This window comes from Indicator indicator, chromosome 22, assembly GCF_027791375.1.
Source record: "Indicator indicator isolate 239-I01 chromosome 22, UM_Iind_1.1, whole genome shotgun sequence".
Taxonomy (NCBI): domain Eukaryota; kingdom Metazoa; phylum Chordata; class Aves; order Piciformes; family Indicatoridae; genus Indicator; species Indicator indicator.
In genome coordinates, this window is record NC_072031.1 from 17,967,564 (window position 1) to 17,993,588 (window position 26,025).

The following is a 26,025-nucleotide window of genomic DNA, read 5'->3' on the forward strand; positions in this document are numbered from 1 at the left end:
TTCAATCCAACTGCACTGCAGTCAGCAGGGACATCTGCAGCTACAGCAAGGTGCTCAGAGCCCCAAACAACCTGACCTTGAACTTTTTCCCACTCTGTTGCCCCTGACATTACCGATGACACTCCTACAGTTATGTTTAATTCCCCGATACAAATCTGAGCTTTATAAAGTGCTCCTGGGCCCAGCTGGGGCAGGAGGAGCGCTGCTTCCCGCGGGCAGGAACGTTCACGTCGTTAATTTTTCCCAGGCTTCGACGAACGCAGTTCTATAAATGACGTGGCGGCGGGCAGCCACTCTGACGGCCCCGAAAAACCGCCGGCTGCCGCCTCTCAATCTCCAATGCCGGCCCACGGCCCTCACACCCCTCCCAGCTCTTCCCAAGAGCTCTCCAAGGCTGCATTGGCCCACAGCCATCCCTCGGCACCAGCAGATTCCCCCCCGCTCTCGCACGCCGCCATCTTGCCCGGCCGCGGCCACGCGGGGGCTGCCGGGACATGCCGGCAGCGGCGGGGATAGGTCGGCCCTCATCACGTGGTCCGGGTCGGTCGTCAGGCCGGCGCCCTCCCGGGGCGTGACCGCGGCGGCGGCGCTGATTGGGTGCGGGGCCCGCGGCTTCGGCGCGCGAGGGCAGCGCCCCCCGCACGTGACGCGGGAGCGGGGCTCGGAGTCGGGCCGGGTCTCAGCCGGCGGTGGCCGCGTCCCGCAGCGCCGGCGACAGCGGTGAGTGCGGCCCGTCCCGCCCTGGCGCTGGCCTCTGCCCGCCGCTCCGCCACTGTTCCTGCCCGGCCACCGCCGCTACGCGCTCCCTTTGCGGCCTGAGGCCGCCCCGGTTCCCCTCAGCCCCGCGGCCCGCTCCCCTCAGCGCGGCCGGCCCCTTATCTCTCCGCGGTCCCCGTTTCCCTCTCAGCCCCGCGGCTCCGCTTCCCCACAGCCCCGGGGCCCAGGCTTCCTCCAAAGCTCAGCCAAGCCCATAGGTTTCCCGCAGCGCCCCGCGGGGGCCGGCAGCTGGGTTGTTTTCCCCAGGACAGGGGTGTCCGGGCCTCGGTGCAGCGGCAGAGGTGCCGGGAGGAGTGGAACCCTGTCCCGGGGCTGCAGGCTGTGTCCTGGCGAGTCTGGTGGGGTCGTTCTGTTTCTGCGGCAGCTGTATTGCCTGCAGCCGTGCAGCCTCTGGTACAAAGACAGAGCCTTGGGGGTGGAGAGCAGTGACAGCGCGGGGGGCTGCTGGCGTTGGAGGGGCTGCTGGTTCCAGGGTTGACTTCTTTCTTCCTTTCTTTAATGGTTGCAGCAGGTGCTGGCAGCACAGACCTTTGTCGTTTCCCTACGGAATTCCAGACTCCACAGGATTCATTCCACTGCCGAGGGCTTCAGTTCTCCTTCAGCCAGCAGGTGCAATCCGTAGCCTTGCAGCTGGGGCTGCCCTTTCGTGATGGAATGGGAACTGTGCCATGAGGACTGGTAAGACTGGACCATAGCCATGACGGAGCCCCACAGGGTTCCCTTCACCACTCTCCACGGCCCACTTAGCAGCAGCTTCCTGAAGAGGTCTCGGAAGGACGATGGAGAGCAGCCCCAGGACGTGGAGCCGGCGGCCACTGCCGTTCGCATCACTCTGACTCTCTTCGAGCCAGACCACAAACGCTGCCCAGAGTTCTTCTACCCAGACCTTCTGAAGAGCTGTCGAGGGAAAGTAAAAGGTGGTGGATCTTCAGGGGACAAGGTGGGTGGTGGATTCTCAGGGGACAAGGTGGGTGTCCTCCTGGGGAAGCTGTGTTATGGAAGCTCAGCATCATGAAAGTGATCAGGGGCTTGGAGCAGCTCTGCCGCAAGGACAGGCTGAGGGAGCTGGGGGTGTTCAGCCTGGAGAAGAGAAGGCTCCAGGGGGACCTTAGAGCTGCTTGCCAGGACCTGAAGGGGCTACAAGAAGGATGGAGAAAGACTGTTTACAAAGGCCTGCAGTGACAGGACCAGAGGCAATGGCTTCAAACTAGAGCAGAGCAGATTGAGATTGGATGTGAGGAACAAGTTCTGCACCAGGAGGCTGCTGGAACACAGGAACAGGTTGCCCAGGGAGGTGGTTGAGGTCCCATCCCTGGAAATATTCAAGGTGAGGTTCAGCAGGGCTCTGGGCACCTGCTCTGGTGGAGGATGTCCCTGCTGAGTGCAGGGGTTGGACTGGATGGGCTTTGGAGGTCCCTTCTGACCCAGACCATTCTGTGATTCTGTGTTCCAGAGGCTTTATCTAGGGTTGCTGTTTCATTGCTGGTTTGGGAGTTGGTTGTGAGGTGCTGAGAGGTGGAAGGAGAGTGATTTGGCATCCCATGGGCAGGAAGAGTGGCACCCAGGCAGAGGCTCTTGTCGGGGCCGTGCTGCCTCACTCAGTTAGGGCTTGTAGTGACAGGACGAGGGGCAGTGGTTTGAAAGTGGAGCAGGGCAGAGTTAGGTTGGACATCAGGAGGAAGCTCTGCACAGTGAGGCTGGGGAGACACTGGGACAGGCTGCCCTGGGAGGTGGTTGAGGCCCCATCCCTGGAGACCCTCAAGATCAGGCTTGATGTGGCCCTGAGCAACCTGCTCCAGTTGGAGATGTCCCTGCTGCCTGCAGGGGGGCTGGACAGGATGGGCTTTGAAGGTCCCTTCCAACCTGCTGCATTCTGTGATTTGCATTGTGTGGAATTTCACATCAGCAAGGTGCTGTTGGTGGCAGGGATGGGGTGTGCTGCTTGTTTAGTTTGGAACTGCTGGATCTGGAGTGATGGTTGGTACCTGGCTTGCTAGCAGTGGGGAGGAGCCCTTTCCCAGGAACTCTCTTCCAAAGAGCATCAGAAGGAGAGATGCTCCTGCAGCATGTGGTTGGATCTTCTCTTGGGCCCTTGCTCTGCTCCAGGTGAACATTTCCACCTCAGTGCTGGATGGGGTGCTGTCAGGTGTGGTCTGACAGAGCTGCTTGGCTGTGGGAAGCTGGTTCTCAGGGTGCAATGGCATCCAAAGTGCTGTCACATCTGAGCTCTGTGCCAGGGCTGTTTTGCTATCAAGGGAGAGTTGACTGGATTCTGCTGATGTTTTGCTGTCACAACTGTTGAGAAGCAGCTGATGCTTTGTGTGGCTTTTGTTTGGTTCTGAGAGTCAGGAGAAGCAGAGGCAGAAGTACCAAAGTAGCTGAGAGACCCTCTCAGAGTCAAGGACTGTTTGGGTTGGAAGGGACCTTTAAAACTCATCCAGTCCAACCCCTGCAGTCAGCAGGGACTTCTGCAACTAGAGCAGGTTGCTCAGAGCCCCATCAAGCTTGAGCTTGAATGCTTCCAGGGATAGGACATCTCCTACCTCTCTGGGCAGCCTGGGCCCTCAGTGTCAAACATTTCTTCCTTCTCTCCAGTCTGCATCTCCCTCTTTGAGTTCAAACCATCCCCCCCTTGGCCTGCCCCAACAAGCCCTGCTCCAAACTCTGTCCCCAGCTCTCTGATCAGCCTCTGAGTTCACATGGACCTGCTTCTCCAGGTCCCTCTGGGGGGATCCTGCCCCTCAGGCACATCCCCTGCACCACTCAGCTTGGGGTCATTTGCAAACGTGGTGAGGGTGCCTTGGTCCTCTGCCTTGTGTCGTTGGTGAAGATTGTGGTCACTGCTGATTTGTCTGAGCTGCTGCCTGGCTGCTCTAGTCCTGATGATTGGGAATGTGGTAGAACTGCCTTTGATTTGTGTTTGTCTCTTATTTTCACAGAAGAAAGACCCTGCTGATCCCTTCAATGATGAGGAGAAGGAAAGGCATAAAGTGGAGGCCCTTGCTAGGAAGTTTGAAGAAAAATATGTGAGTCTGTCTTGCATTGCCCCTGGCTTTCCAGGAGCCCTTGGCACAGGCAGTGCTGTTCAGCTCAACCAGCACCAGCTGCTGGCCTTTGCCTTTATTTTCCTGCTCTCAATCCTTTATCCTTGCTGGAAGGTGCTGGTTTCTCTCTTCCTTTCCCATCTCAAGGCAGTGGGGCCATGAAAATAGTTCAGCTGTGCTCTTAAGTCAGAGGAGTCTGCTTAAGGGGAGTGCTGTTCTCACTGGTGGTGGCCAAGAAGCTGCTGTCATGTGGAACCCTTCATTTTGTGAAGTCAAAATTCATTGATAGGCCATGGAATGTGCCAGCACTCTGGGCCTTAGGGACAGGCAGTGTGAGGGACACTGCCTCAGTCAGGTCCTTTCTCTTCTTCCTCTCACTTGATTTGCACAGGTAAGGTTTGCAGCTATGTAAGGTTTGACCATGGGCACCCCAGGAGAATGAGTTGTTGTCTTGCCTTGTGATAAGGATTTGGCCTCTGAGTCACCTTCATGCTCTGGGTGTGTATTTGGAGCCTGGAGTAATGAGTTTGTAGTGACTGTGTAGCATTTGTGGAGAGCAATCCAGCCCTTCACTGGCAGCAAGGTTGAAGGGCCAAGGGCTGGATCCTGCCCTTGGCTCACAACATCCCCAGGAAGGCTCCAGGCTTGGGGCAGAGTGGCTGCAAAGTGCCCAGCAGAGAAGGGCCTGGGGGTGCTGGGTGCCAGCAGCTGAAGAGGAGCCAGGGAGTGCCCAGGTGGGCAAGAAGGGCAGCAGCAGCCTGGCCTGGAGCAGCAATGGGGTGGCAGCAGGAGCAGGGCAGGGATTGTGCCCCTGGGCTGGGCACTGGGGAGGGCACAGCTTGAGTTTCAGGTTTGGTTCAGTTCTGGGCCTCTCACTGCAAGAAGGACACTGAGGGCTGGAGCAGGTCAGAGAAGGGCAAGAGAGCTGGGGAAGGGTCTGGAGAAGAGGGCTGGGGAGGAGCAGCTGAGGGAGCTGGGGGTGTTGAGCCTGGAGAAGAGGAGGCTGAGGGAGACCTCATTGCTCTCTGCAGCTCCCTGAGAGGAGGCTGGAGCCAGCTGGGGCTTGGGCTCTGCTCCCTAGGCTCAGGTGCTAGAAGGAGAAGCAATGGCCTGAAAGTGTGCCAGGGGAGGGTCAGGTTGGATATTATGAAATATTCCTTCCTAGCAGGGGTTTCCAGGCATGGGCCCAGGCTGCCCAGGGAGGTGGTTGAATGCCCATTCCAGGAGGTATTTCTGAGAGGCAGAGCTGTGGTGCTGAGGGCCATGGTTTGACACCAGCCTTGGTAGAATCAAGGAATGGGTGGACTGGATGAGCTTCAAGGGCTTTGCTAACCAAACTGATTCTCTGATTCTAGGTCTGTGCTCAGGGGCACAGACCTAATTCACCATCACCTCTGGTGGCACAGAGCCAGCCTGGCTGGCAGCTCAGCCTCTGGTCCGTTTGGCTGCAGCAGTTTGGGGTTCCATGTGAAAGGGCCTAGAACTGAATTTACTTTACCCTGAGGTTCCAGACAGCCTGCTGGGAATTAACCTCCCTTGTGGAGAAAGGCTGAGAGCCCTGGGGCTGTTGAGCCTGGAGAAGAGCAGCCTGAGGGGGGATCTGATCAATGCTGATCAATACTCAAGGGTGGGTGTCTGGAGGATGGGACCAGGGGAAACTCATCAATGCTGATCAGCACTTCAAGGGTGGGTGTCAGTAGGATGGGACCAAAGGTTCAGTGGTGCCCAGTGGCAGGACAAGGGGCAGTGGGCACAGAGTGGAACATCAGGAGTTTTATCTGAACATGAGGAGGAACTGCTTTAAATTAAGAGTGATGGAGCCCTGGAGCAGGCTGCCCAGAGAGGTGGTGGAGTCTCCTCTGGAGACATTCCATCCCCACCTGGATGTGTCCCTGTGTGACCTTCTCTAGGTGCTCCTGCTCTGGCAGGGGGCTTGGGCTGGATGCTCTCCAGAGGTCCCTTCCCACCCCTACCGTTCTGTGTGAGCGCTGCTCCTGTTCTGCTGCTGCTAGGAGCTAAAAGATCTCAGCCCCCTTTCTGTGCAGGGGCAGTGCCAGGGCCCTGTGCCAGGGCTGTCCCCATGGTCAGTGGAGGAGGAAGGTCACTGAAGAAGGTCACTGTTGTGTCGCTCAGGGCGGGAAGAGGCGCCGGAAGGACCGCATCCAGGACCTGATTGACATGGGCTATGGCTACGATGAGTCTGACTCCTTCATCGATAACTCCGAAGCTGTGAGTACTGGCAGGGGGTGAAAAACAGCTGCCTGGGGACAGCCTGACCTGGGAGAGAGCCAGGAGCCTGCAGGGCTGGGGAAGGAGAGCTCCTGGGGCAAGCACGTGGCAGGAGAATGGTTAGCAGGAGCGTCTGTGCCCCTGCCGTGGTCCTGGGGGAGCACAAATCCCACTCTATTCCCTGTGCATCTCTGGTCCAGGATGGAATATCACAGCTCACAGTACCAGTAAGGTGTTCTCTGTTGTTTCCAGTATGATGAGCTGGTTCCAGCTTCCCTCACAACCAAGTATGGAGGCTTTTACATCAACTCGGGGACGCTGCAGTTCCGGCAGGCCTCGGAGTCTGAAGATGACTACGTGAAAGAGAAGAAGAAGAAGTGCCCCAAGGTCAGCAAGCCACCTTGCCTCCACTCTTCCCTCTCTTAGAGCTCAGTGGGTTTGCTGCATGAAAAATGTGCTGCCATGTGAAGCAGAGAGAAAGCTGTGACTTGGTGTGGACAGAAATCTCCTCCAGTGCCAGTACTGGGGAGTGGAGTGGAGCATGGCTGCCACGGTTGAGGCTCTGTGGCACTGCCTGCTTCCTAGAGCAGAGATGCCAGCAGCTGCTTGCCACCCTGAAATGTCACTTAGCATCATGGGGGGATGACAAGGTTTGTTCCAGGATCCTTCTCTTCCTCATCTGAAGTGTTGGGGAGACTGCTGAGAAATCAGGTGGCAATCTCTGCTGGAGCCAGCCCTGTTTGCATGGTGCTGAAGGGAGGTGGCTAAAAGGGGAGGCAGCAGCAGCACCTGGGCATCCCTTTCCCTTTCTGGATGGCATCAGCTCTGCTGTGAAATGATGAACACTCTGTGTGCCAGAACCATGGGCACAGACAGTTGGCTCTGGGTTCATGTGTGCAGTGTGGGGAGGGCCCAGAGGCAGCATTGCAGGAGGTGCCCTGGTTGTGATTTTGCTTTGTGACCTCTCTCCAGAAGAGGAAGTTGAAAGACGGAGGTGAAAAAGTCAAGAAGAAGAAGAAAGATGATTCTTATGACAAGGAAAAGAAATCCAAGAAGTCCAAGTTTCCAAAAGCTGGGTAAGGAAGGGGAAGGAATGCTCACTGCCTCCTGCTGGGGTCACAGGTGGCATTTGACATCCCTGGTGCCGGAGGGGGTGGCTTGAGTGTGTGCTGCAGAGACACCAGGAGGCCAACCCCTCTTGCTTCTGGAGTGGGAAAACAAAGGCAGCTGGGGACTGGGGCAGGAGCAGAGCTCCCCAGTGAGGGGAGGAAGGGGCAGAGCTGGCCCCAGTGTTGGTGTTTGTCAGAGCTCTGTTTGTGCACTGATGATGGAGACAGTTACTGGAGAGCCTGAAGAGAAGAAAAAGGAACTTGCTCTCCTGGCTTCAACAGGCAAAAAGCTTCCAGCTGCTCTCATGCAAACTGCCTTGTTCCAGTTCCTCTGCACTGGTGCATTGCCCAACCTTCCTTGCAGGAAAAGTGCAGGTAGCTAACCAAGAGCAGAACTTGCTGGAGGCACTTTAAGCTCCACCAGTGAGGGAGGTCAGCCTCTCCTCCAGCCTGAGCAAGCAGCACAACTATAAGAGCTTAGGAGACCATGGAGCATTCTTCCTGCTGTCACTGGTCAAGGAGCTGAGACTTAGCAGGCTGCAAGGCATGGCTGCAGTGAGCTGGGGTGAAGGTATCCATGTCCCTTCCCCTTCCTCTTGGACTCATTTCCGTTGCCTTTCCTCCTCCATCTCTTTGTTTGCAGCTTTACAGCGTTAAATGCAAGCAAGGAGAAGAAGAAGAAGAAATACTCTGGGGCTCTTAGTGTCAAGGAGATGCTGAAGAAGTTTCAGAAGGAGAAGGATGCTCAGAAGAAAAAAGATGAGGAGCAGAAGGCGGTGACTCCTTCACCCGCAGAGCCTCCAGCCCCGAGGGAGGCAGAGCCCATGCCTGACCCTCTGCTCTCGCTCTTTGGCCATGCCAGTGACAGTGACCTGCTTCAGGCAGCCACAGCCATGGACTCCTTAACTGAGCTGGACCTGGAGAGGCTGCTCAGCGAGTCCCCAGAGGGCAGTCCCTTTGCTGAGGTGGAGGACGGCAGCGATTCCGGCGGGATGGGCCTGGAGCAGGATTTCAAGCAGCCTCCCTCCCTCCCCGAGGGGCTGCCAGCCCCTCTGGAGAAGCGCATCAAGGAGCTGGCCCAGGTATGGCCCCGGGAGCCCGGGGGGCTCTGTGGGTGCTGCAGGTGTGGGCACAGCTCTGCAGGGCTTGTGTAGCTTCCCCCAGGGCTGGCTGGAGCAGGAGAGCTTTGTGGTGCCACGTGGGATCTCTCCCTGGTGTCACCAGGTTCTGTCCCCAGCTGGGTGTCAGGGAGGCTCAAAGTCCTTTCATCTCCTGAGTGTCACAGGGTCACAGCTGTTGGGAGGACTTCTTTCCCTCTCTTGGCAAAGTGCAGATGTGAGGCAAGAGGTTGTTTCCAAAGTCATTTTAGTGTGAATGGAGTTAAATTGTGAACTGAGGAGCCTGAAGGCCAAATCCCACCCCCAGTGTTCTTGGTGTGTCACAACAGTCAGGACAGTGCCTGTGAGGTGGCAGGGAGGGTTCTGTGTGGAGAAGAACTGAGTGCAGCCAGAAAGCATGACCAAAAAGTGTGAGGAGGTGTGGAAAGCCCTGAGATTGATGGATTGATAGAATGGGTTGGGTTGGAAGAGACCTTGGAGCTCATCCAGTCCAACACTCACCCAGAGCTCACAACCCAGCACTGCTGCTGAGCCACTGCCACCAAACCACCTCCCTCAGCACCACAGCCAGGAGGCTTTAAACACCTCCAAGGATGGAGACTCCACCACCTCCCTGAGCAGGATGGGACAGGGCCTGAGAACCTTTGCTGGGAAGAAATTGTTCCTCATGTCCAACCTGAACCTCCCCTGGGGCAGCTTGAGGCTGTTTCCTCTTGTCCTGTCCCTGCTGCCTGTGTGAAGAGCCCAAGCCCCCACCTGGCTCCAGCCTCCTTTCATGAAGCTGTAGAAAGCAATGAGGTCTCCCTCAGCCTCCTCTTCTGAAGGCTAAACATCCCTAATTCCCTCAGCTGATCCTGGAGAGGAGGAAGAAATTGTTTGCAGTGAGGGTGGGGAGACACTGGCATAGGTTGCCCAGGGAGGTAGTGGAGGTCCCATCCCTGGAGACATTCAAGGCCAGGCTGGATGAGGCCTTGAGCAAGCTGTGCTGGTGGGAGGTGTCCCTGCCCATGGCAGGGGGTTGAAACTGGATGATCTTGAAGGTCCCTTCCAACCCAAACCATTCAGGGATTCTATGAACCTATGATGTGAAGCCATCAGCAGTGCCCTTGGACCTCTGCTGGTGGTTTGTGTTCTGCCTCCTGGGCACAGCAGTTCAGGACACCTCTCACTGAAGCATCTCTTGCTTCCTAACTGCTGTTGCTAAAGAAAAACTTCTGTTACAGATGACTGAGTGCTGCTGACAAGTGTGAGGGGTGTGGAGTGGTGGGGAGCAGATGGAGGAGCTGCAGCTGATGAAGAGCACAGGTTCTTCATGGCTGTTTCCTTGCTGTTCAGAGCAAACTCTGATACAGCTCTTTCTTGGGAGCCAAAGGAGAAGGTTGTGGAGGCTGCCATGGTACCAAGTCAAGGGTTAGGTTGCCACAAGATTGGGCAGGAGCAGACTGCCCAGGGATCTTCCTGCTGCTCTGGCTCCTGTTGCTGGGCTGTGGGTGTGAAGGGAAGAAGTGGAGCAGGAGAAACACCAGATGGAACCAGCTGGGACATGAGCTCTGGGGCAGGTGGGACTGAAGGTCTCTAGAGGTCCCTTCCATGTCCCTTGAGTGTGAGGAACAAGTTCTGCACCAGGAGGCTGCTGGAACACTGGAACAGGTTGTCCAGGGAGGCTCCATGCCTGGAGATACTCAAGGTGAGGCTGGACAGGGCTCTGGGCAACCTGATCTAGGGGAGAATGTCCCTGTTGAGTGCAGGGGTTGGACTGGATGAGCTTTGGAGGTCCCTTCCTGCCCAGAGCATTCTGTGGTTCTGTGATCCCAGCAGGTGGGAGCATCTCCTGGGTTAGATGGAGACTCTTTGAACTGATTTGAATTTTAACCCTCCCCTCCCTCAAAGGATTTTCCTGTTGAGGATTCTCTTCAGCATCTTCCTTTCTCCCTTCCATGTCAGCAGCTCTGCTGGCAGGGATGGAGGCAGCTTCTGCCCTGGAGTGTTAAATGAGAGGGGATTGCAGGGTGACAGAATCACAAACAGTGCCAGCAGCCTGGGGCTGGAAGAGACCTCTGGAGCTCCCCCAGCCCAAGCCCTGCTCCAGCAGGGCACCCACAGCACAATGCCCAGGAGCACAATGCCCAGGGGGGGTTGGAAGCTCTCCACACAAGGACACTCCACAACCTCTCTGGCCAGCCTGCTCCAGCCCTCCAGCACCCTCACACCAAACAACTTTCTCCTCCTGCTCACATCCAACCTCCTGCCTGCCACTTTGTGCCCCTTGCCCCTTGTGCTGGCCCTGGGCACCACTGAGCAGAGTCTGGCCCCAGCCTCTTGCCCCCTACCCACAGCTCCTTTAGCTCTTGCTGAGCATTGCTCAGCTGCCCTCTGGGGCTGCTCTTCTGCAGGCTCTCAGCCCCAGGGCTCTCAGCCTTTGCTCCTCACAGAGCTGCTCCAGGCCCCTCAGCAGCTCTGCAGCCTCCCCTGGACTCTCTCCAGCACTTCTCTGTCTCTCCTGAACTGGGGAGCCCAGAACTGGACCCAGGACTCCAGCTGTGGCCTGACCAGGGCAGGGCAGCCCTAATGGCCTTCTCCTGGTCTCCTTTCCCACATAGGGAATCTTTTCTCTTGCTGTATTGCCTGGTGGTCAATCCCAGCCTTGGTTCCCTCCCCACTTGGCAGACACTGACAGCCCTTGGCAGTTGTCTTCCCCTGGAATTCTCTTCCTGCTGGACATACTTTTCCTGGGGGTGAGGTTTTGGGCAGCACTCTGTGTGCTGCAGTCATGCCTCAGGAAGCTTCCTGATTTTCTTTTTTTTTTCCTCCTGGTTTCCATGGTGTTGACTGGGAATGACCCAGCCCCTGGGGCTGCTGCTCCTGGCTTGGTGTCCACATTGGGCTTAAAGCCTGCTGAGAAGTCTGCCTGCCCCTCAGTGTGTATGCTGGGGGGAGCTGGGCTGCTCCAGGGACATGCTCTGTGTTGCTCTGACCGACCTCTGGGGTGAGGTTAAACCTGTGCCCTGCAGCTCTCCCTGTGCCCTGCAGCTCTCCCTGTGCCCTGCAGCTCTCCCTGTGCCCTGCAGCTCTCCCTGTGCCCTGCAGCTCTCCCTGTGCCCTGCAGCTCTCCCTCTGCCCTGCAGCTCTCCCTCTGCCCTGCAGCTGTGACTGTGCCCAGCCCAAAGGACCCCATGGCCACCAGGGAAGCTCCTTGGCCCCATTAGATGTGAAGCCTTCAGTGCAGGAAACTCAGGGGTCACGAGGAGAGCCCCCAAGGGAAGGTCTGTGGGCAGGACAGGGTCTCACCAGGTCAGCTTGGGCTGGAGCTGAGGAGGTGTAAGAGGAGAGGACACAACCCCTCAGGTGTCTGCTGGAGGTGGCAGCTTTTAGCCCATCTGCAACAGGCAGGGGGCCCAGAGCTTGGTGGGGGGAGACTGGAGGTTGGTGGGGGGAGACTGGGGCTTGGTTTGTGATGCTTGTGGAGTGGTTTAAGCCTCCTTGTGCCTGTGTGGTGCTGTGGGTGACTTTGTGCTCTCTGCTCATTCCCAGGCTGCCAGAGCTGCAGAGGGAGAAGGCAAACAGAGATTCTTCACTCAGGACATCAACAACATCATACTGGAGTAAGTGCCCCCAGGAGGGAAGGAGCTGCTGAGGCAGAGCAGTTTTGGTCAGCTGAAGAGAAGTTGCTGTGAGGGGGTCTCTGTACAGCTCCTCCCCACAGAGCATGCCCAGCCTGGCATGGAGGTCTCCTAGAGATGGCTGCAGTGGAGCTCTGATGTTTAACTGGGGTAGGAGAATGGTGGAGGGGACACAGCCAGGCCTCCTCTTCTCAACCTTCATGTCCATCCACTTAGATTTGGTCTCCTGAGCAGTGACTGCAGCTTGATCCAAGGGCAGGAAGTCTCTCCCTGGCAGATGTCAGCCATGGTCATCTAGGTGACAGGTGGTGACCCCCAGGTGGAGATGGGTGAGAGGTGGTGACCCCCAGGTGGAGATGGGTGAGGGTGGTGACCCCCAGGTGGAGATGGGTGAGGGTGGTGACCCCCAGGTGGAGATGGGTGAGAGGTGGTGACCCCCAGGGGCCTGCACTGGGACCAGAGCTGTTCAGCATCTCCACCAATGCCATAGAGAGACTGAGACACCCTCAGCAGGGCTGCAGGGGACACCAAGCTGGGTGGTGTGGTTGGGAAGGCTGAAGGATGGGAAGGCATCCAGAGGGACCTGGACAGGCTGCAGAGGTTGCTGAGGAGAACCTCAGAAGGTTCAACAAGGCCAAGTGCAAGGTCCTGCAGTCCTTGGTATCAACCCAGGCTGGGGGTGATGAGACTGAGAGCAGCCCTGCAGAGAAGGCCTTGGGGGTGCTGGGGGGGGAGAAGCTGGCCAGGAGCCAGCAATGGGCACTGGCAGCACAGAAGGCCAAGGGCAGCCTGGGCTGCATCCAAAGCAGTGTGGGCAGAGCTGGAGAGAGAGGATCCTGCCCTCTGCTCTGGGGAGACCTCACCTGCAGGGCTGGGGCCAGATATGGGACCAAGCACAAGAAGGACCTGGAGCTGCTGGAGAGGGGCAAGAGGAGGCCACAAAGATGCTCAGAGGCTGGAGAAGCTCTGCTGTGGGGACAGGCTGGGAGAGTTGGGGCTGTTCAGCCTGGAGAAGAGAAGGCTCCAGGGAGACCTCAGAGCTGCATTTCAATATCTGCAGAGGACCTCCAGGCAGGCTGGGGAGGGACTGTGCAGAAGGGGCTGTGGGGGTAGGATGAGGGACAGTGGCTTTGAGCTGGAAGAGGAGAGATTGAGAGGGGAGATGAGAAAGAAATTCTTAGCAGTGGGGGTGGGGAGACACTGGCACAGGTTGCCCTGGGAGGTGGTGGAGGCCTCATCCATGGAGATATTCCAGGTCAAACTTGCTGTGTCCCTGAGCAGCCTGCCCTGGTCGGAGCTGTCCTTGCTGCCTGCAGGGGTTGGACAGGATGCCCTTTGAAGGTCCCTCCCAACCTGATCCATTCTGTGATTCTTTGCTATTGCAGTTCTCTGCTCCATGGAGCTGTGGTGGGGCTGCTGCCTTCAGCTGCCCTGCTGTGCAGACTGGAGGAGCTGCATCCCACTGCCCTGTGGTGCTGAGTCTCCCAGTTCCACACTGCCAGTGTTCCTCTGGGGAATGGCTTCATTCTTCTCCAAGTGCCTGGAGAGGGCTGCTGAGGACACCCAGCCCAGTGGTCACCCCAGCTCTCTGGTCATCCCAGGAAGGTTTCTCCAGGCACTCAGAGGGAGTTTGGGAGTCTGCTTCCCTCTCCCTGGGCTGGTGATTGTCACCTTGCAGCCTTCCAGTGCTGACTGCACAGAGCCCAAACCTGGCCCCAACCTGAGCCCTGCTGACCACAGCCAGGAGAGACTCAGGCAGGTCTTGGGTGGCTGTGCTACAGAACCAGAGGCTTTACAGCTGCTGAGGCTGGGAGGTGGCTTCAAAAGCTGCTCCCCTAAGTTGCCCAGGTGGGCTTGGCACACACCACTCTGACCTCACTGGGAAGCAAGTTGAAGGCCAAGGCACCACAGGCAGTGTGCTGAGCAGGTCAAGGGAGGTGAATCTCCCCTTTGGCTCTGGTCAGACTCCCCTGGAGCACAAATCCAGCCGCAGGGGCCCAGCACCTTGGATCTGTCAGAGTGGGTCCAAATTGGACCATGAAAATGGTCAGGGGCTTGGGAAAACCTCTCCTATGGAGAAAGGCTGGAAGGGCTGGAGTTCTGCAGCATGGAGAAGACCTTGCAGCCTGTCAGTGCATCAGGGAACTTGTGAGAACCATGGAGAGAGGATTGTCAGCAGGATCTGATAACTGGAGAAGGGGGGATGGAAATGTTTAGACTCACAGATTGCTTTGGGTTGGAAGGGACCTTCCAAGCTCATCCAATTCAACCCCTGCAGCCAGCAGGGACAGCTGCGGCCAGAGCAGGCTGCTCCCAGCCCCAACCAACCTGCCCTGCACTGCTGCCAGCCATGGGGCAGCTCCCACCTCTCTGGGCAGCCTGGGCCAGGCTCTCCCCACCCTCACTGCCAAACATTTCTCCCTTCTCTCCACTCTCAATCTCCCTCTTTCACTTCCAACCATCCCCCCTTGGCCTGTCCCAACAGGCCCTGAGACAAACTCTGTCCCCAGCTTCCTTCTGTCCCCTTGAAGCACTGCAAGGCCACCAGAAGGTCTCCCTGGAGCCTTCTCCTCTCCAGGCTGAACAACCCCAACTCTCCCAGCCTGGCTCTGTAGAAGACCTGCTCAGCCTGTCCTTTGTCCCTCCCTCCTCCAGCTCCCCAGGCTGCACCTGAGTGGCCTTTCTGTTGGCTGTCAAGCCCTGGCAGGTCCCTGCTGACTGCTCTCTGTCTTGTCCCTCAGCATAGAGCTGCAGACCCGGGAGCTGAGCAGCCAGGTGCGCTCCGGGGTCTATGCCCACCTGGCTGCCTTCTTCCCCTGCAGCAAGGACACCCTGCTCAAGCGTGCCCGCAGGCTCTATCTCTATGAGCAGGTGAGTGGCTCCTCAGCACCACCCCTCAGCACCTGCCTCCTGCCCAGGGCCCTCCCTGAACCCAGAGCCCATTTCCCTCCCTGTCCCCAGGGCACAGCTCTGCCTTGTGCCCATTTCCCTGCCTGCCCCCAAGGCACAGCTCTGCCTTGTGCCCATTTCCCTCCCTGCCCCCAGGGCACAGCTCTGCCTTGTGCCCATTTCCCTGCCTGCCCCCCAGGGCACAGCTCTGCCTTGTGCCCATTTCCCTGCCTGCCCCCCAGAGCACAGCTCTGCCTTGTGCCCATTTCCTTGCCTGCCCCCCAGAGCACAGCTCTGCCTTGTGCCCATTTCCCTCCCTGCCCCCAGGGCACAGCTCTGCCTTGTGCCCATTTCCCTCCCTGCCCCCAGGGCACAGCTCTGCCTTGTGCCCATTTCCCTGCCTGCCCCCCAGAGCACAGCTCTGCCTTGTGCCCATTTCCCTCCCTGCCCTCCAGGGCAGAGCTGTTGCCCACCTCAGGTGGTGATGCCCTGCTCTGGGCACATCTCAGGCTCCCTGCCTGATGGTTGGGCTCAGGACTGGCCTTGCCCTGGCAGGGTTGGGTGCCTGAGCTGGAGGATGCCAGCTGAGGCTTCAGTCTGTGGTTGGTTGTTGCAGGGTGGGAGGCTGAAGGAACCTCTGCAGAAGCTGAAGGAAGCCATTGGCAGGGCCATGCCAGAGCAGATGACCAAGTACCAGGAGGAATGCCAGGTCCATACTCAAGCCAAGTTTGCCAAGTAAGCTTCTGGTTTGCTCTTGTAGCTCCTCAGCAGGCTCCCTGTGAGCTCCAGGCTGCTCTCAGGGAGTTTGGCACCTATTCCTGAGTGAAAAACTGCTGGTGGGCACTGTGGGGGCTGGGGATGCTCAGCCCAGCTCAGGCTTTAAGGAGACCTTAAAGGGGGTTGGAAGGTCCCTTCCAACCAAACCCATTCCATGAATCCATGAATTCCTCCTTGCCAGAGGCATCCAAGAGCTGCCAGCTCTTGAGGCCATCTGGAGGTTCTCAGGACATCCAGCTGCTGGATCCATCAACCTGACCAAACTGGATTGCCTTCTGTTATTCCCTTGCTCTGGAAATGTGCCTCCACTGAGCCAAGGAGAAGCTCACACACTGCCTTGAGCAGCCTGGGCTGGTGGGAGGTGTCCCTGCCCATGGCAGGGGGTTGGTACTGGATCATCTTCAATGTCCTTTCCAGCCCATGCTGTGATTAATTGGCCTAATTAAGCTGCCTGTGTTCCTTGTGCTGCCTTTGGTGATGCCAGCTGCAGCAGCACTGATGGGAGCAGGACTTGGCTGAGGACTTCCAGGACTTCTGTGTGGGCCTGGTTTTAGGGAGATGGCAGACCTGGGAGCAGTGGGGCTGGGTTGTACCCTGGGCTCTTGTACACAGAACTGGGAGAATTCTTACACTTGAACCCTTAGCAAGAGCTTGGACACCCACAGGAAGAGCTTTCAGCCCTTTAAATCCTGTCCTTGCTTCAGGGCAGCTGAGCCTGGTTAGCCAGGAGCCCCTCAGGCAGGAAAGGAGCCTGACCAGGCTCAGAGTGTTGGTGCTGGAGGTGAACTGGCACTCAGCTGGGCCACAGCTGGATCTGAGAGGAGCAACAGGGCTGGGGAGGAGCAGCTGAGGGAGCTGGGGGTGTTGAGCCTGGAGAAGAGGAGGCTGAGGGAGACCTCATTGCTCTCTGCAGCTCCCTGAGAGGAGGCTGGAGCCAGCTGGGGCTTGGGCTCTGCTCCAGGGAACAAGGGACAGGACAAGAGGCAATGGCCTCAAGCTGTCCCAGGGGAGGTTTAGGTTGGACATGAGAAGAAACTTCTTCACTGGAAGGGTTTTCAAAACCTGGCCCAGGCTGCCCAGGGGGGTGACTGAATCCCCACCCCTGGAGGTGTTTCCCAGAGGCAGAGCTGTGGTGCTGAGGGCCAGGACTCAGCCCCAGCCTGGGCAGAGTTAGAGAATGGTTGGACTGGAGGAGCTGAGAGGGCTTCCATGATTCTCTTCTGCAGCCTGTGTCTCCATTTCAGGCTGCTGGAAGAGGAGAGGGACAAGGAGCAGCGAGACCGAGTCTGCTCTGAGGAGGAGGAGGATGAAGACAAGGGAGGGAAGCGCCCTGCAGGGCCACGGAAGAAGTTCCAGTGGAATGAGGAGATCAGGTTTGCACTCTTCAGATCCTCACTCAGCCTGGCACTTGCCTCCTGCTGTGCAGCCTGGGCTTTGTCTGCTGTGCCCAGAGCAGTGTGGACTGTCTGCAGGGAGGTCTGTGGCTCAGCTCTGCTCTTTCTGGAGGCCACTCTGGCATCTGAGACCCCTCAGGAAGGTGAAGCTGATGTCAGGCCAGCCCTGAGAGAAGCTCATAAAGCTCTGTGGAGAGCCCAAAAGAGAGGGACAGGTGGAGGGGAAAAGGAGGTCAGCTGAGCTGCTCAGGTCCTACCAGCTGGACCCTTACAACAGGCTGTCTGCAACCTCCAGGCTGCTCTCAGGGAGTTTGCCACCCATGCCTGAGCCAAAAACTGCTGGTGGGCATGAAGTGGGGCTTGGGGCTGCTCAGCCCAGCTCAGACTTTAAGGAGACCTTAAAGCATCCTTGCAGTATTTGAAGGGGCTCCAGGAGAGCTGGGAAGGGACTTCTGACAAAGGCTTGGAGTGCCAGGACAAGGGACAATGGCTTGGAGCTGGGAGAGGGCAGATTGGGAGTGGAGAGGAGGAAGAAAATCTTTGCAGTGAGGGTGGGGAGACACTGGCACAGGTTGCCCAGGGAGGCTGTGGCTGTGCCCTCCCTGGAGGTGTTGAAGGCCAGGCTGGATGAGGCCTTGAGCAGCCTGGGCTGGTGGGAGGTGTCCCTGCCCGTGAACTGCTTGATCCTGAAGGTCTCTTCCAACCCAAAGCATTCCATGAAGACCAGCTCCTGGTTGTGGAAGCAGTTAACACCCATAGGGGTTGCTGCCCCTGGCACCCATGGCTCTGACAAGGAGCAGGGCATGGGGAGAAGGGCAGAAAGAGAGAGGGTAAGATGAGAACCACTCCTGTTGTCTTCTTCACCTTGGTCCATCAGAGACTGGGCTGCTGCTCCCTAGAATGTTCTTTAGGTCAGAGCAGGCTTCCCCTCCTGCCTTCTCCTTGCCTCAGCATGAAGCTCCTGCAGAGTGCTTCAGTTCTGCCTGGGACCCTGGCACTGCTTCACCACCTCTGCTGCTTCAGGAGGTTGGAATGGCAAGGGCTGAGGAGACTTCTGCTGGCACTGTGCTGTGCATGGCAGGAACCTGCCCTTCCCTACCCCTGCAGAGGCAGAGCAGGCTCAGGGTGGTTAGCAGAGGGCTTCTGCAGGGTTCTTTTGTCCAGCCTTGGCTCAACAGCCTCACCTCCATCTGCCCCTGACCTCCATCTGCCCCTGACCTCCATCTGCCCCTGACCTCCATCTGCCCCTGACCTCCATCTGCCCCTGACCTGCAGCTGGCCCTGACCTGCAGCTGGCCCTGACCTCCATCTGCGCCTGACCTGCATCTGGCCCCTGACCTTCATCTGGCCCTGATCTCCATCTGGCCCTGATCTCCATCTGGCCCTGACCTGCATCTGGACCCTGACCTCCATCTGGACCCTGACCTGCAGCTGGCCCTGACCTGCATCTGGCCCTGACCTCCATCTGGCCCTGACCTCCATCTGGCCCCTGACCTCCATCTGGCCCCTGACCTTCATCTGGCCCTGACCTGCATCTGGCCCTGACCTCCATCTGGCCCCTGACCTGCATCTGGCCCCTGACCTGCATCTGGCCCCTGACCTGCATCTGGCCCCTGACCTGCATCTGGCCCCTGACCTGCAGCTGGCCCTGACCTGCAGCTGGCCCTGACCTGCAGCTGGCCCTGACCTCCGTCTGCCCCTGACCTCCATCTGGCCCCTGACCTGCATCTGGCCCTGACCTGCATCTGGCCCCTGACCTGCATCTGGCCCCGACCTGCATCTGGCCCCTGACCTGCATCTGGCCCCTGACCTCCATCTGGCCCTGACCTCCATCTGGCCCCTGACCTGCAGCTGGCCCCGACCTGCATCTGGCCCCTGACCTGCAGCTGGCCCTGACCTGCAGCTGGCCCTGACCTCCATCTGGCCCCTGACCTCCATCTGGCCCCTGACCTGCAGCTGGCCCTGACCTCCATCTGGCCCCTGACCTGCATCTGGCCCCTGACCTCCCTCTGGCCCCTGACCTGCAGCTGGGGCAAGGATTCCACGTGACCCTCTTTGAACTCTTGCTGTCCTTCAGGGAGCTGCTTTGCCATTTGGTGAAGATTAAGTTGGATGGTTATGACCTTGACAAGAATCAGGCTCAGTCTCTAGAGGATTATCTGAAGACCTTCCTATCTGGAGAGGTGAAGCCCCTTTGGCCAAAAGGCTGGATGCAGGCCAGGTGAGCAAGAACCTTGTCCTCAGGGGCCTGGAAGGTCTTTGGTCCTACCTCTGCTGCAGGGCTAGGTCAGAGTGCTCAGGGCTTTGTCTTCTCCAAGGATGGAGATCACCACAGCATCTCCAGGCCCCTCTGCTGGTGCTTGGGCACTCTTCATGGAGCCTTTTCTTCTTTCCCATCACAGCTGCCCTTGCTGCACTGAACTCCTTGCTTTCCACTCTGCACCTCTAAGAAGGTTCTGCTTCCACCTTCTTCACAGCTCCCTGGCTCCCTCCCACTCTTTAGGTGGTGGAAGGCTGCTCTTAGATCCTTCCTTGGTCTCCTCATTTTCCAGGTTAAGCCATCCCAGGTCCCTCAACCCTTCCCTGTCTGTCCTGTGGCCCTGTTTCTCAGCCACCATGGTGGCTCTGGGCTGTCTCCAGCTTGTCAGCCTCTCTCTTGTGCTGTGGGGACCCTGAAACTGGCTGCTGCCTCCGGAGGTGACCTCACCAGTGCTAAACAGAGAGGAATAAGCACCTGAGCTGTGCTCTGGCCAATACCTGCCAGTGTCTCCTTAGCTCTCGTTCCTGGCTTGTGGCCAACTTGCCCACCATGACCCCCAGGCTCATTTCTCAAGGCTGCTGGTGCCCACTTGGTGCCCAGCCCCTGTTGCTGTGAGGTTTTTTCCATCCCAGCCTCAGGACTTTGCCTTTGTCGTCGTTGGGCCACACAAGGTTTGTGTTGGCTTCTTTCTGCAGCCTGCCAAGGTCCTGGCAGTGGCAGCCCTGCCCTCCAGCCCCTCTCTGCAGCCTGCCAAGGTCCTGGCAGTGGCAGCCCTGCCCTCCAGCCCCTCTCTGCAGCCTGCCAAGGTCCTGGCAGTGGCAGCCCTGCCCTCCAGTGTGTTCTCCCCACCCCTCCTGCTTTCAGTTGCCCCTCAGTCTCATGGGGTCTGTGCTGTCAGCCAGGTAGGAAATGTCCCTGCTGAGCACTCTTGGCCCCCACCTTGACCTCTGGCAGTGAGCAGGTACAAGGCAGAGGTGGGAGTGAGGTGACGCTGGCAGCCCTGTGGCTCCTTGGATCTGTTTGCCAAAGGATCCCTTGGATCTGTCTGACAAAGGTCAGGCACTTTGGGAAGTCTTCCCTGCAGCATTCCCCCAAGTAAGCAAGCAGGAGTTTTCAGGGGCCTAGGGATTTGGTTTCCTTGACCTTAGCTGGTGCCTTCCCTGCTGTTTCCTGCTCTTCCATGCCCTCCATCACCCATGGCACTGTGCTGGCAGGTGCAAAGAGTCATTCACTGGCACTGCCACCAAGGTTTTGCTTTAGAAAGGAAGCAAGCCCTCCTGTCTCACTGCTGGGGTCTGCTTCTCTGCATTTAAAGAGCTGAATTTGGGTTTTTTTTTGAGGGGGGTTGATGAAGAAGGAAGGAGGTGGCAGTCCTGGAGGAGTGCTGAGTATGAGCAGCAGATCACAGATCCATTGGGAAAGGTCTCTGGCTGCCTGTGGCTGCTGCCTGTGCTCAGGAAGCAGGTGAAGGTGCATGGTGGTGGTGTGCAGGAGCTGAATGATTCCAGCTTCCAGTCCAGATTCCAGCTGAGTTAATGAAGGCCTCAGCAGCTTGAGGGCCTTGACTTTCCAACTTCTCTTGGAATAAAAGGAAATGAAAATCTTTTAACTCCTGATTTGTAGGTGAAGCAGTTCTGGGGCATGCAGAGGGTCCCTGAGGCTCACTGCAGGAGAGGCTTCCAGTGAGCTACCTGCAGAGAGGCTGAAGGACAAAGCTTTCTCCTGCTGGGCCTTGGTGGAGTTGGACTTGATGATCTTTAAGATCATCTCTGGTGAGACCTCACCTGGAGTACTGCATCCAGCTCTGGAGCCCTCAACACAAGAAGGACCTGGACCTGGTGGAGAGGATCCAGAGGAGGCCACAAAGATGATCAGTGGGCTGCAGAACCTCTGCTGTGAGGACAGGCTGGGGGAGTTCAGCCTGGAGAAGACTCCAGGAAGACCTTAGAGCAACCTTCCAGTGCCTGAAAGGGGCTACAGGAAGGCTGCAGAGGGACTGCTCCCAAAGGGCTGCAGGGACAGCACCAGGGGCAATGGTTTGAAATGAGAGCAGAGCAGATTGAGATTGGATGTGAGGAACAAGTTCTGCACCAGGAGGCTGCTGGAACACTGGAACAGGTTGCCCAGGGAGGTGGTTGAGGCTCCATCCCTGGAGATATCCAAGGTGAGGCTGGACAGGGCTCTGGGCAACCTGATCTGGTGGAGGATGTCCCTGCTGAGTGCAGAGGACTGGATGAGCTTTGGAGGTCCCTTCCAGCCCAGAGCATTCTGTGATCTTTATTGGTCCCTTCCAACCTGAAATATTCAGATTTTTGTGGTTTAAAGACTGAGGGTGCAGAGGACAGAGCCACACTGAGAAGGAGGAAGGGGTTGATAGCAGGGGGAGAGCTGTAGACAAGCTGATGGCCAAGTCACCTTGGTTCACTGCCACCATGCCCACAGGAGTCCATCCTGATGAGCAGAATATCAGCTTTGGGTATGAGTTCAGAGAGGTCCTGCCTTGAGTCTGGCTTCTCAAGTAGCACCACAAGGTGGCTACCAGCACCTCAGGAGAAAACAAGGATAAGGAAAAGGGTGACAGAAGTCTATGTCCAGCTGCTGGAGAGTGTGTGCCAGGTGCCACTGCAGCTGTGTCTGTAACCTCCTCCCCCTGCCATGGAAGCTGGCAGCTGCTTGAGCTGAAGCAGGGGGAGAGTTCTGGGTTCCTTGGCTGAGTTTCTGCCTGTGGTTAGTTAGCTGTGACAGAAGAAGCTGTGCTGGTGGAAGGAGTCACCTCAGCTGCTTGCTGGGGGTGAGAAGGTGGCAGGGGGGTGTGAGCTGCTCAGGCTGCTCCTCTGTGGTGCTGTTTGAGGCAGGGGAAGGTTAACCTTTCTCCTTTCTCAAGTCCTTGCAGAGCTCTTGGCTGAGCTGCCAGCTCCTGGCTGATGCCTGGCAGCAGTAGCACCCAGCTGGACTGATTGCCCTGCCCCTCCAGAGCCTTCTCCTCCCTCCCTGTCCCAGCAGCTGCCTCCATGGCCTCCCCAGCACCTCTGAGCACAGAGGGAACTGCCCAGGGGGAGCTCAGGAGAAGCTGCCTGCAAAAGGCAGCAAGATTTCTTTGCTCTCTGTGACTTCAACTTCCAAGCCCCCTGCTGTACCAGGCAGCTCTTGTCTCCAGTGATGCCAGCTGCTCTCCTGGGTCTTGCTGGATGTCCCTTCTCATTGCTCTCTTCCCTTCTTAGGACACTGTTTAAGGAGAGCAGGCGAGCACACGGACACCTCCCGGCAGGCCTGTGAGTATCCTCTGGACTGACAGCTGCTGGGACCTGGCTGGATCATGCAGGAGCACCTCAGCTTGGCTCCCAGCTGGTGGTTCAGCACTGCTTCACCTGGGGAGGTCTAGGGAGAGGAGTGGTGTGGGGGACAGCTCCCAACAGCAGCCTTTCAGAGGTGCTTTAGCCTTCCAGTCAGCTCAGAGGTGAGAACTTGGAAGCCAGGTGGAGGCAGACTGGAGGCTGATGTCAGCACTGTTCAGTTCCTCCTCCCTGGGCTCTGGGTTCCCTCTTTCCTGTTGCCTGCTTGAAGGAGGGACACAGTGAACTCAGGCTAGTGGAGATAGGTGCAACAGGCTGGTGGGTGGCCAAGCAGGAGAGCCATCAGAATCCAGCTGGGCAGGTGCTTCAGTGACAAAGGTCTCATGGATCTTCCTGGGAGTGGCCTGGATGATGCAGGGTCAGGCTGGTGTCTGACACATGGTCCTCTTCTTGGCATGGGGACTCACTTGGTGACTTCTGAAAGCCTCCAGAGTGGCTCAGGTTGCCCAGGAGATCATCTCTGTACTTGGTATCTCTGTACTTGGTGACTTCTGAAAGCCCCCAGAGTGGCTCAGGTTGCCCAGCAGATCATCTCTGCCCAGGGCAAGACCCAAAGCAGTAATGCCCATGGCTGGGTCTTGCTGCTCACTGGGGCAGGACCTTTTGGAAGCCAGGGGCAAAGCAAATCCTAAGAGCCCCATGGTGAGATCAGTCAGCAGGTGAAGGGAAAAATGAGCCTCTGAGAGAGATGACTCCAGACAGGATGTTTGCAGGTGATCAGAGGAGGGCAAAGGAAGGGCCCTGATCTAGCTGGAGGTGTCCCTGCCGAGCTGACCTTTGAGGGTCCCTTCCAACCCAGTGCAAGCTGTGAAGTCTGAGGGAGAGTAGGAAACAGAGCTTGGAGCCATCCTTCCCTCAGCCCTTACTCAGCACTTCAGGATTTGTCTGGGAGCAGTCTGAAGGATCTCAGCTATGGCTCTGGCAGATGCTGCTGCAGCCTTGACTTCTTCTGGGAACCTAAAAGAAGTGTTGGAGCTTTTCTGCCAGCCAGCCTCTGGAGTGGTTTCTCTCTGGGTATTGCCCTGCCCAGGTCAGCAGTGGGGTTGCTCTGACAGCTCCCCAGTCTGCTGCTGCTGCAGGCTGTGCCTGCTGAGTGCTTTCCCTGCTCTGCCTCTGTTTCCAGCCTCTGCTCCACTGCCCCTGTGTGGCAGCTGGGGCTCCCCAGAGCAGCAGCTGAGTGTGGTATGCTTTTGGGTCCCAGCAACCTGAGATGCTGCTTCTGTGCCCTTGGTTCTTTGCACAGACTCAGTGGATCACCATCAGCAGTCTGCTCCCTAACTGCTGCCCCACCTGGGGGCCCCCAGTGAGCTCTGTTTCTTTTGTGTCCCTCCAAACAGGGTGAAGAAGAAAGCTCTGGCTCCTGCCAAGGTGAAGGTGAAGGTGAGTGCTTGATCCCTGCTTCTCATGGCTGACATAGACCAAGGGGCAAGTGGCTGCCATCTGAAACCCTTTCTGTGTGCAATCACAAGGAAGTTGTACAGTGAGGGAGGCAATGCTGGGCTGGGGAAAACAGCTGGAACTGCAGCTGGAATGGATGGCAACATTTTGCCCTCCCTCCCTTCTCCCCTGGCCTGCCCTCCCTTCTCCCCAAACCCTGCCTCTGCTCTGACTGCCTTCTCCTATGATTTCCTTCCAGGACTCTTCCTCCTCCAAGCCAGACAAGAAGCCCTCTGTTTCTGTTCCTTCCATGCACTCCAGCAGCTCCTTAGCTCTGTCTTCAGAGCCCCAGGGGGCAGCTGTGGGCATCAGTGCCCAGACCAGAGAACTCTTGTCCCTTGGGAGCACCCAAGCAGGCAGCAGCAGTGGCACTCCTGCCACCTTCAAGGACGACTCCCTGGATGAGGACCTGATCCGGAACCCTACTTCCTCCCTGGAAGCAGTCTCCAAGGAGCTGGCTGTGCTGAACAGCAGAGCAGCAACCAGCCCTGACTTTACTCTGCCTGCAGCTCCAAAAGCCCCACCAGAGAAGATCCCAACCCTTGCCTCCTCAGAGGAGAAGAGGACATTTCCAAAGTCCAACCCTCCCCCTACATCATCCTCTGGTTCCCTCCAGTCTCCCCTAAACTTCCTGGCTGAGCAGGCCCTGGCACTGGGCCAGTCTTCTCAAGACAAAAAGACAGAGAACTCCAACTACAAAGAAGTCTCCTGCCAGGCCTCTCCCAGCAAAGCCCTCCCTGATGCCCACCAGGCTAAGCAGAAGCACCACAGCCTGGCCAGGCCCAGCTCCAGCCCCGTGGCAGCCCCTCAGGTGAAGGTCTTCCACTCGGGCAGCCAGCTGCAGAAACCCTTCAGCTCCCCAGCTCCCTTTGTCAAGCTGCAGCACCCCAAGTCCTCCTCCCCGCTGCCCCAGCGCTCCCTCCTCCCACAGGTCAAGTCCTCAGCCAAAGCTCAGAGCTTCCATTCCTCCTCCTCAGCAGCAGGCAACACCCAGACCTCCAGCAGCTCCCACAAGAGCCCAGGCTCCTCCTCCTCCTCCTCGTCCCTCAGCTACGCAGCAAAGCACTCGAGCGGCTCCAGCTCTTCAGGACAGGCTTACAAGTCTCCCTTTGTGGCTGGTTCCCTCTCCAAGCACGGAGCTTCTTCCAGCAGCAACTCAACTGGAGGTTCTGCAGCCCAGGGCTGCTCCTCTGGGAGCCTGCTGCCCCCCGTGCAGCCCCCTGCCTCAGGGCAGCCCTCCAGCCGCCCGGCCCCCAGCTCCTCACTGAAGAAGACTCCTGTCTCCCAGAAGCTGACTCTGGTGGCACCTCCTGGAGGTTCCAATGGAGATTCCAGTGGGGGCACTCAAGGGGTGGCCAAGCTGCTGACCTCCTCCCTAAAGCCAGCTGTTGTGAGCAGCACTGCCTCTTCTACCTCTGCGCCGGTAAGCAGCGGGGTGCTGGCCCAGCCTGGGGCTGGGGTGGTGCCAGACCACCTCCTGACCCCTTCAGACCTGTCATGAAGTGAGGGCTTCCAAAGGATGTCCTCAGATTCTTGATTGACTCTCAGGAAGTCCTGGACATTGCCATGGGTTCCTGCTCTGAGATTCAAGCTTCCATTGCCAGCTGAAAGCCAAGGCCATGCCATGGCACCTGCCAGCCTGCAGGGCTTGGTGGGTCCTGCCCTGGCTTTGTGACTTCTGGCCACAGCAGGAGGGAGGTCAGTGAGGCAAGTTAGCAGCAAAGCTCAAAATCAGTGCCCAAGCTGAGAGCAGCCTGGCCTGGAGCAGCAATTGGGGTGGCAGCAGGAGCAGGGCAGGGATTGTGCTCTTGGACTCAGCACTGCTCAGGCCACACCTCGAAGCCTGGGGTCAGTTCTGGGCCCCTGACTCCAAGAATGACATTGAGGAGCAGGAGCAGGTCCAGAGAAGGGCAAGAGAGCTGGGGAAGGGCTGGGGAGGAGCAGCTGGGGGTGTTGAGCCTGGAGAAGAGGAGGCTGAGGGAGACCTCATTGCTCTCTACAGCTCCCTGAGAGGAGGC

The 26,025-nt window shown here is 57.9% G+C and overlaps 1 protein-coding gene across 2 annotated transcripts in view; it reads left to right on the forward strand.

The window, feature by feature from the left end:
• The first annotated feature begins 1,474 nt into the window (after nucleotides 1-1,474).
• UBN1 (ubinuclein 1) overlaps nucleotides 1,475-26,025 on the forward strand; it is a 32,867-nt gene continuing 8,316 nt past the window's right edge. For both annotated transcript variants that reach the window (XM_054391199.1, XM_054391200.1), the window contains exons 1-14: nucleotides 1,475-1,717; nucleotides 3,717-3,803; nucleotides 5,955-6,050; nucleotides 6,303-6,437; nucleotides 7,023-7,126; nucleotides 7,803-8,241; nucleotides 11,809-11,879; nucleotides 14,639-14,768; nucleotides 15,403-15,521; nucleotides 16,808-16,936; nucleotides 19,035-19,178; nucleotides 22,439-22,489; nucleotides 23,908-23,950; nucleotides 24,207-25,430. In XM_054391199.1, the coding sequence (XP_054247174.1) occupies nucleotides 1,475-1,717; nucleotides 3,717-3,803; nucleotides 5,955-6,050; nucleotides 6,303-6,437; nucleotides 7,023-7,126; nucleotides 7,803-8,241; nucleotides 11,809-11,879; nucleotides 14,639-14,768; nucleotides 15,403-15,521; nucleotides 16,808-16,936; nucleotides 19,035-19,178; nucleotides 22,439-22,489; nucleotides 23,908-23,950; nucleotides 24,207-25,430 (3,015 nt within the window). The remainder of the gene's footprint in view (nucleotides 1,718-3,716; nucleotides 3,804-5,954; nucleotides 6,051-6,302; nucleotides 6,438-7,022; nucleotides 7,127-7,802; nucleotides 8,242-11,808; nucleotides 11,880-14,638; nucleotides 14,769-15,402; nucleotides 15,522-16,807; nucleotides 16,937-19,034; nucleotides 19,179-22,438; nucleotides 22,490-23,907; nucleotides 23,951-24,206; nucleotides 25,431-26,025) is intronic.